General features: G+C 43.3%; 2 protein-coding genes across 2 annotated transcripts; one reads left to right on the top strand and one right to left on the bottom strand.

Moving 5' to 3' along the window:
- The first annotated feature begins 570 nt into the window (after positions 1–570).
- On the top strand, positions 571–2,415 carry SNAPIN (SNAP associated protein). Its single transcript, XM_037825933.1, has 4 exons — positions 571–748; positions 1,006–1,052; positions 1,305–1,423; positions 1,755–2,415. Exons 1-4 carry the CDS (start codon positions 606–608, stop codon positions 1,851–1,853), a joined length of 408 nt encoding a protein of 135 aa, XP_037681861.1. The 5' UTR covers positions 571–605; the 3' UTR covers positions 1,854–2,415.
- A 203-nt stretch (positions 2,416–2,618) lies between these two features.
- Positions 2,619–9,071, bottom strand: ILF2 (interleukin enhancer binding factor 2). Its single transcript, XM_037825932.1, has 14 exons — positions 8,978–9,071; positions 8,277–8,336; positions 7,699–7,741; positions 7,186–7,290; positions 6,728–6,805; positions 6,287–6,389; positions 5,569–5,634; positions 5,148–5,264; positions 4,573–4,651; positions 4,240–4,327; positions 3,771–3,832; positions 3,579–3,693; positions 3,267–3,357; positions 2,619–3,118 (listed from the first exon to the last, which is right to left on the bottom strand). Exons 1-14 carry the CDS (start codon positions 8,980–8,982, stop codon positions 2,958–2,960), a joined length of 1,173 nt encoding a protein of 390 aa, XP_037681860.1. The 5' UTR covers positions 8,983–9,071; the 3' UTR covers positions 2,619–2,957.
- Between the last annotated feature and the right edge of the window lie 62 nt (positions 9,072–9,133).

The raw sequence follows: 9,133 nt of genomic DNA, 5'->3' as shown, positions 1-9,133 counted from the left end.
GGATGGCATATGGGAAAAAATACACCTAATGTAAACTATGGGTAATAGTTAATATTCTTTCATCGACTGTAATAAAGGTACCACACTAATGCAAAGTGTAAACAATAGGGGGGTGTATGGGAGCACTGTAGTTTTACATGACTTTTCTGTAAACCTTCATCACTTCTCTAATTTAAAAAATTATATACACACACACACACTTTTTAGTTTAGAAATATAAGAATACAGTACGAATATAACCCGGTTTTGTCATAAAGTTAACATGGGAAGGCTATGAACAACTGAGGAGATTAGCATTTATTTTTCATCTTTCTAGAAAACAAAAAGTACCCACCTCTCAAAATGGTCCCTACACCCAGCTCCTGAAGGCTGGAGACCAAGACTTTCATACCTGCCGCTGCAGGTTCTACAAGGAACTACAACTCCCAGGAGCTCTAGGGCCCGGCCCTTCGCCCCGCCCTGCTGGCTCCAGACTCAAATTCCCAGAAATCCCAGTATCTGGGTGGGAGACGGCATTTCCTGGGCGCCCCCTCGCGGCGCACGTCGGTGAAGCTTCAGTTCCCAGCGGCCTTCGCGGCAGGTTCCGGGCATTAGGACAGTTCGTGATGGCGGGGGCTGGTTCTGCTGCTGTGTCTGGGGCGGGGACCCCGGTGGCGGGGCCCACAGGCCGCGACCTCTTCGCCGAGGGGCTGCTAGAGTTTCTGAGACCCGCTGTGCAACAGCTAGACTCTCATGTCCACTCGGTCAGGTGCGGGAGAAGGAAGGTTGAGGGGCAGGACCGCGAAAAGGCTTGGGGGGCGAGGCCAAGGAAACGGCGGTTTCTCGCTGGCGTTTAGGTGGGACTAAGAGTAAATTTGGGAAATTGATTCGAGGCGGGGCAGAACGATGGAAGGCCGCAGGTGGGGAGGGTAGAGACTCTTCTCTCAGCACTTGGGAAACACTAGAGGAACTGGTTTCATCAGTTCCATTGAGGACTGACTGTATGGACCTTACACCCCTTTGCAGAGAGAGCCAGGTAGAGCTTCGGGAACAAATTGACAACCTAGCTACAGGTAAGTGAGCATTCCCATACACCTGGAATTCTCCAGGTTATTCTCAGGACCTTGTTTTGCCAACCTTTGGGCTGGGTGTCTGCCACTTGCTTCTAGGACATTCGGGCTGCCAGTGGACTCCTTCCAGGGATGTCTGTGGTGGCTGTGACCCATGTGCATGAAAGTGTGTTTTCCATCCCATCACTAGTCTGCTTTCCCTGTGAACAAGAGATGAGCCATTAGGTGTTAGTTGCACCTCACTTCCATCCCCAGAATTGTGCCACATCAATGAGGACCAGAAGGTGACCCTAGATCTCGACCCTTATGTGAAGAAGCTCCTTAATGCCCGACGAAGAGTTGTGTTGGTCAACAACATTCTACAGAATGCCCAGGTAAAAGAATTCCCTACAACAGTGACTCTTTGCCCTGCTTCAAAAGTCCTCAAGGTGTTTTTCGGTTTTTAAGAGGTGTCACAAAGTCCTCAACATACTGAAAGTCACAGTAATTTTTTAAAGTCTTTGGGGAAAGGGGAGTTGTAAGCTAGAATCAGCCATAATAGAACTGTGTCCTCATTCTCGAACCCAATTGCTGTCATTTATATTCTTTTATTTACCTTATTAGACTGACCTTGAGATGGACCATGCCTATTTTTCAGTGCCTAGTTAGCAATGAGTAAAGCCTTTCAGAGGGCAGTTATTACTCCAAATCTTCCATGTCTTATAGGAACGGCTGAGACGTCTAAACCACAGTGTTGCCAAGGAAACAGCCCGCAGGAGGGCAATGCTGGATTCAGTTTACCCACCTGGTTCCCCAAGCAAGTAACAGGCCAGAAGATGATCTGGACCTGTGGCCTCAAAATAGCACAAGTACTGTTCCCCAGCTGCCTTGTTTCAGCAGTCATGAGATAACTCCGAGAGACATTTTTATCTTAATCCCTTGGGACATCAAAAAAGGAGCCCTAGCATTTGCATTCAAAGGAACCATTTGTGTGGACCCCAAGAAACCAATGTACAGCTGGACTTAGAGGATCCCAAAGGACTTAAGACTTTAATTATGGCTCTTGCTTCCTTCCAAGAATGCGCTGAGACCTCTACATTTGATTTTTAAAAGCTGCATACTCAAAGACCCACCTCCTCTCTCTTCCTCAGGCCTAATTAACCAGGAAGGGCTTCCTGTCATGTGCCTGGTTGTTGGGGGTCTGGGCAGCATGTCCTTTACCTTTGACTTCTCATTTTCCTTTGTTTACACTGAGGATTTGGAGGAGAGAGCAGGCAAAGTCAAGGTGATTGACTCCTGTCACCCTCTCGTTGATTGCACTGGCTTGAATATAGTAGCAGTGTTGCAAGAAACAATTCAATAAATGCTTCAACAGTATTCTAGTTTACTTTGGTATGTGGAATGGTTCTGAGAATTATTTGTATTTAAGTTAATTCTAATAGCTTCAAAATGTGACTTAGTGTTTATAATTAAAGGACCCAAGTACCATTTTTAATGAAGAGTATAGAAACCAAAAGGGAACAAAAAATGTCAGATGCTCAAGAAAAGAAGACCAAGAGCCCTACTAGGAAGTACTTTAATCGTTTTTCTTAAGAAAAAAAAAAAAAAAAAAAATTCCAGACACTAACAGTTCACAACATTTCAACAAAGTACTGGTTGAGAGTTTCCAGGAGTTGGGGATTCTAGAGTATTAGGAAGAAAAACTGTTATCCTGCTTCACTATAGATGGAGGGCAAAGGTAATAAACGGGAGACTTCTGGCTACAAAGCCAATATCAGAACCCAGTGGAATGAAACCTCCTTCTAGAGTTTTTCTTCCTACTCTCTCCCCTTTCCCACAGAAATGCCACCATATAATAAAGCCCAGTAGCAGTTAGCTTAGGCTCCAGTCTTTCCCTTGGGTAGGAAAGGGAGTGAAGAGAAGGGAGGGTCACTCCTGAGTCTCCATACTTTCTTCTTCCTCTCCTTGAGGTGGTTCTTCTGTATTCTCCTCCTCTTCATCTCCTTCCTTCTTCTCAGGAGGCTTCTCATAAGCCTTTTCTGAAGGTGTCACTATCACTCCATCCCAGGTAGATATTTCAGAAGCAAGATCTAGAAGACAAAGGTGATTTCAGACAAGTAGGCCAGCATACAAGTCATGATTTAAACAGTGGAAATATTGAGATAATCTGAGTAGTATATAGCTTCTTTGTAGACTACAGAGTACCATAAGGAATCCTGTCCTACAGTGGTCACTCACAGCTAGCATCACCCTCCTGGCCAAGGATCTTTCTGAAGCCTCCATGTGAGAGGATTCGGACGAGAGTCTGAGCTGTGTAACAGACCATGTCCTGAAGGAAAGCAAAGTGAGGGTAAATTAGCAGGGAGAATCAAAGTACCTTATTAGACAAACATCATCCTTGTGAAAATAGAGATGATGACAACTTTTAATCTCAGGACCAAAGTCTTTGAGAACCAAGTCCCCGATCCACAAAGACCATGTTCCCTTTGCCTTTTGACCAGGAGTATTCAAGGGTGGAACAGGACAGACTATTTCCTATTGTCCCAATACCTGCTGTTCCAAAGTCATGACTGTGTGTACTCTGAAGTTACCACTCTCACAGGGGTCAGTGATACCCACTGACCCTGGCAGAAACAGTCCTGCAGCAAGAATCTGTAGGCAACGCCTAAAACACAAGGGAGGCATTTAAAAAGGCACAAAACAACTTATACCCAGCCCCAAACCCAAAGAAGCAGGTTGTACCTGTATGCCACATTGAGGGCCAGAGGCTGTCTGGTGGGATTGTTCATCACAGCATAGTGCCCCTGGAAAGTAATAAATCTGGTAGCTATGCCACCAAAGTGGCAATTCTATCCTCAAACTAAAACTTTAACCCATCATTAGCAACAGGTGGTTTATTAAGGTCTAGCGAAAATTTTCACACTAAGAGGTGATTCTGAAATGGTTCCTCATTTCAGTAATTTCTCTCCAGTACAAAAATAAAGAAATGACAGCAGTAATGAAATAGACAAAGGGGCACTGTAACCAATCATCTCATTGAATACTTGAAAAGCTCAATAAGGAATAAAACTGAATCTTTATTGGATTACTTGTCCACTCATGAGACAAGTAATCGTTTTAAGCTTCATCAAATATCAGATCCTGGTAGATCTCAGAGTAACAATCATTAAATAGGGATGATCAGGAACTCCAAATGCTCTTCTTTACTTACAAGTAAATCGAGGATCCAGGGCGTGAGGGGTTCAAAGCCAGGAAAACGAATCCTCAAGTCCTTCAGCAGTCTGATGAGAACTTTAACTCTGAAGAATTAGTAGTAGTAAGATCATGTACTTCCACACCCAAGGTACACAGTTAAAACTGAGTACTCACAGAATTACACATTCTCTTTCTATCAATCTAAATTGCTTAAAGTAAAAACCAAAATCCAAACAGAAGATCACAGCCAGAACAGTTATGTCAGAGGAAGATTGTGGGGTATCCTATTATTCCCTGCAGTTAGCAGGGTTAGGTTAGCTTAACTCAAAATAGTCGGTAAGGGACTCACGTGGACTGGGAAGCATTTTCCTCAAACCAGCGAGCATGCCGGATGGCTGCTAAGGCACTCTGCAGCACTTTGATATCCACTAGAAGACAATCAAAGACAGAATGAGATGAAACATTCCAATCATAAAGCAAGCAATCCAATCCCACCACCACAGTCCAAGAACTTGGAACAAGGGCAAAATAATTTAGCTCTTCCTTCAATCACCCCATGTTCCTCAATTTAGAAAAATTACTTGTCCAAAAATCACTATTCCTCTCCCAAATCAAGTCTAGAAGCATGCAATAATCAATGATTTTCTCCAAAAGTCTATCAACCCCAGAAATATTTCCTCAGGTGTTTTCTTAGGTCTTCAAACTGCTTTCATGGTGATCCTGTCTTTGAAGATTTCACTAGCAAGCAGGTAAAACTATCTCCAAATTATAGAGGGAGACTGCAAAGTTAAGGAGAAACTTAGGCCCTTCAATTTCAATAAACTTTCATGTAGATAGAAACAAGTTAAGTAAATCCAACAGCAACTTTATACCATCTTATACATTTTTCTCAAATATTCAAGCAATGGAAAAAAAACAACTAACAATGGAGTTCTGGGTCCAGTTTCCGGAGATTGGGTGGCACTGTTGTAATAAGAATCTTCACTGTAGCATCAGAAGAACTGATCTCAAAGCCAGTTTCATTGGTCAGCATGGTCAAAACTGAAGGGAAAAAAAAGACAAAAGCTCTAACTCTCACATTTCCATTAGATGACCAAAATTAAATCCAGGGTGGGTTGGGGGGAAACAGATGAGTTTTTTTAAAAGAACAGAATCCAGAATGAGGATTTGTAATTCAGGGCTTAGAAGTTAAGGGAATCAAATGGATTGTGAACACCTGAGGTCCCTGCGAAACTCGTCCCCAACATAAAACTCTGCCTTTTTACTCTTCCACGCAGTCTGACTTTGTTGAAAATGTACTTAAATCACATGATCTGTCTCCTATGGCAACTAAATATATACATACCTTCAGAAGGATCCTGTGCTCTTAGGCTTTCCACAACTTTGTTCCCCAGGGCAGCAACAGCTTCCACTAGGTTGAGAGAAAAGGAGATAATGAATGTTCTAATTTGTTTATATAGGCTTTCTATATATCTCTGAGCAACTTGGCACATGATTTCTACCCCATGTTCAAGGCTGGAGCCAAGAGCAGCTAATAGAAAAAACACTTTTAAAAGGGGAAGCCAAGGCCTGGACTGAGAAATTGGAAGGCTTAAGGAAAAGAACACCTCCTATACCCACACCCTTTTCCTATACCACATCAGAGTTAGTCATCAGTGCCCCTAATGACATTTTGGGCTGGATAATTCTTTGTGTGTGTGTGTGGTGGGGGAACTGTCCTGTGCACTCTAGGATACTTAGCAGCATCCCCAGCCTCTACCCACCTGATGCCAGTAACACTCCCTAGTTGTGACAGCCAAAAATGTCTCCAGATATTGCCAAGTGTCCTCTGGGGGACAAAAGTGCCTCTAGTTGAGAAACACTGCCCTACAGTAAACTGACCATACATTCTTTCAGACATACTCCAGAGTCTGCCCCTTATTGCCCCAACACACATCAAAAAATAAACTTCCCATTTGTCTTCCAAACATCCTTTTTCACAAGAAATTTGGGCTTTGAAGATTCCTATGCCTAAAACCCAGTTGCTATGTTCTACTTCCATGGCCAAAAAGAGGTACACTCACATGTTGGCAGAATCTTTAGGATTACCACCAGGTCGGCCACATTGTGTCCTGTAGTCATGGTTCCCTTTTTATATGATCCTACCTGTCGGACTTCTTCAATTTGCTGTTGAAAAAGGGATTTCAGAAGAAAACTTAAAAAAAAAAAAAGGCTGCCTAGTTCTTCTCAGACCTCTGTTACAACATGGCTTCTTATTACCCATATTTGGATGTAACACAGGTCAATCTATATCCCCCAAACAAGATGAAAACCTGATACATCACGGCTAACTGATATCAATGATACAAGGCTTTTGCACAAGATCAGTACTACAAAGGAATTCCACTGTACTTTCCCATTTTAGGCTTGGATTTGGATAAAAGGCAACTGAAGAGACAGGAGCCAAGGATACTTCCACAGTACTGAGGCTGCCCTTTCCTAGGACTAAATCAGCAAAGACTCACCACTTCAAATGTTCCTGGAGCCACAATCAAATTGTCAATCACATTGTTTATTTTTGTCACCAGAGAAAGGATAGAGGCCTGAAAAATAGCATGAAACAAAAATTCCCTAAGGTGAAAAATTACAAACAATTTCTCAGTTTGAATATTTTCTCATGATCCATAGAAGCGGAATCAATAACAATGTAGGACTTTAAAAACATTTTGACTTCTGGCCTTGAATATGCCAGAAAAGAACTTTTTGATCCCACAGATAAGATTCCACAATAAAAACCTGAATGCATATGTAATCTGTTAATATACTCAGATGGCCTCTCTATCTCCACCCATAATGAGAAATAAGAACAATTAAACCCTCTCTGGGGTTAGTCTCTGATAATGCTATTCCTAACCTCATCTATGGTTACTCACTTTTCTAACTTACTTAGAGATATCTAAGGAAAGTAGCCAAAATAACATACCTGTTCAGCAGAATTGGGAGCAAGGTCTTGATTCCTCTTCAGCAAGGCCTCACTGAAGGAGGTTTCATCGGGTGCTGGCTTAACCCGGGGGAAGGCCATTTCACACTGAACCAGAAAAAAAACTATTTACATACTATGAACATACTATTTACTCAAAATAATATACAGGAGTAAGTGCTTTGTACTGTTGCTACAACAGTATATACAATTGAACAGCCATAATTTAAGGTTACTACTTTTACATTAACAGATAAGCCAAATATACAATTATTTGGGACAAAAAGTACAATCATATTACTGCCAACAGTAGCCAAGAAGTTCTCTCTTCACCCTGCTTACACTGTTCCTGTATGCAAAGCAACACACAGCTGACTCAAAACCCCACCTCTATTCACAAATCCCTGTTTCTATTCCAACCACCATTTGACTTCACAAACAGGGAAACACTAAACTCCATTTCTACATTCAAGGTAAACAGTGACCAGGAAACTCATATTAATCCAAGGTACTCACCAAATAGAAATCAAATGGGATATGTGGCACAAAAGGCCTGAACCTAAAACAAGAAAAACAGTCCAAATTATGCACCATATAGAAATCGAATGAGATGTCTGGCACAAGCAGCCTTAACCCAGAAACAAAGTAAAGCAGTGTTCTTATGTTCTTTCTTCCAGAAGTCTGGTTTTCCAGCACCTCTTGGAGGCTGACATCAAGGGAGATAAATCTTTTACCATTCCAGATGATATTTAGCTTCCTGAACAGATAAAACTTGGAGAAGTAAAATGATTGCTCAAAGTTGTAAGTTCTACAAATCCACCTCGTAACTGCTAATACTGCATCAAACATTTCACCCAACCACTGACACCTAATTAATAGGTTCACATATTGGGGTTATAGTGCACCAGCAATTTTGAAAACGTGTGTCCTCAGAATCTGGGACAGAGTCAATATTTAGCAGGACAGCATGGGAAGAGATGTTAAATCACAGCTAGACCTCACAATAACCGGTAACATTAGTCCACTCCAAATTCCTATTTTGATGGTTAAAAAAGAAACCAAGGAGTGCAAAGATGCTAAAAACTGGCACTCACCCTCCTCCTGGGCCTCCTCTGGAACCAAAGCGCCCACCACGACCACGGCCTCTGTCACCCCTAGAAATGTATAAAAGGATTTTATTTTGACCTCACTGTGTCAGTCTCCACTATACCGATCACATCATTTCAAATCAGCCTACCTCCATCGCTCTGAACCTCCCTTCGGAAGCCAAGCGATCCTACTCCAGTCACACTTCTCCCTATTCTGGATAATTTAATCACAACCCCAGATAATGACGGGGCCCAGGGCCCAGATACTGAACCCCTACAGCGCCTACTATAATCCCCGAGAGACCTACCAATCCTAACACTTCTGAGATTAAAGTGATTGCTCATTTATTCACTAACGGATTGAGAAAGTTATTGATCATAGTCTATATGTGAAGCAAACGGCACTGCGGATGAATGGGGCACATTCCAGCCTTCTCAGTCTCGATGGGGTGGGAGGGTTACTCCTGGGATCTGCGGACACCCCCTCGCAGAGACAGTGTCGAACCCGCCTCCCGGCTCCCGGGCCCCACCCCCATCCAGGCCCGAGGTTCCCGCCCCAGCCGGCCGCCGACCCCTCCTCCGCTCCCAGGTCGGGGGTTCTCAGGTTTTAGGCCACTCTCCAATCCTCCTTCGACTCCTTTAGACCCACCTTCCCAAAGTTTTCAGTCGAACACCCAAAGCCCTCCCAGGACACCCCGTCCCCTTACCTCATGGCGCCCTAAAGCCCGAACAATGGTGGCCGTACCAACCGCCCCTTTTCCCTGAGAAGCCGACAACGGGAGAGGGAGTTTGTCGGCGTCTCCCAACAAAACCCGGCGCTATTGGCTCTTGCCTTAATCCCGCCGTTTATGTCTATTGGTTTA

The sequence above is a fragment of the Choloepus didactylus genome, chromosome 2 (genome assembly GCF_015220235.1).
Source record: "Choloepus didactylus isolate mChoDid1 chromosome 2, mChoDid1.pri, whole genome shotgun sequence".
Classification (NCBI taxonomy): Eukaryota; Metazoa; Chordata; class Mammalia; order Pilosa; family Megalonychidae; genus Choloepus; species Choloepus didactylus.
The sequence above is the reverse complement of the archived record's forward strand: the minus strand, read 5'-3'. Positions and strand labels throughout refer to the sequence as shown.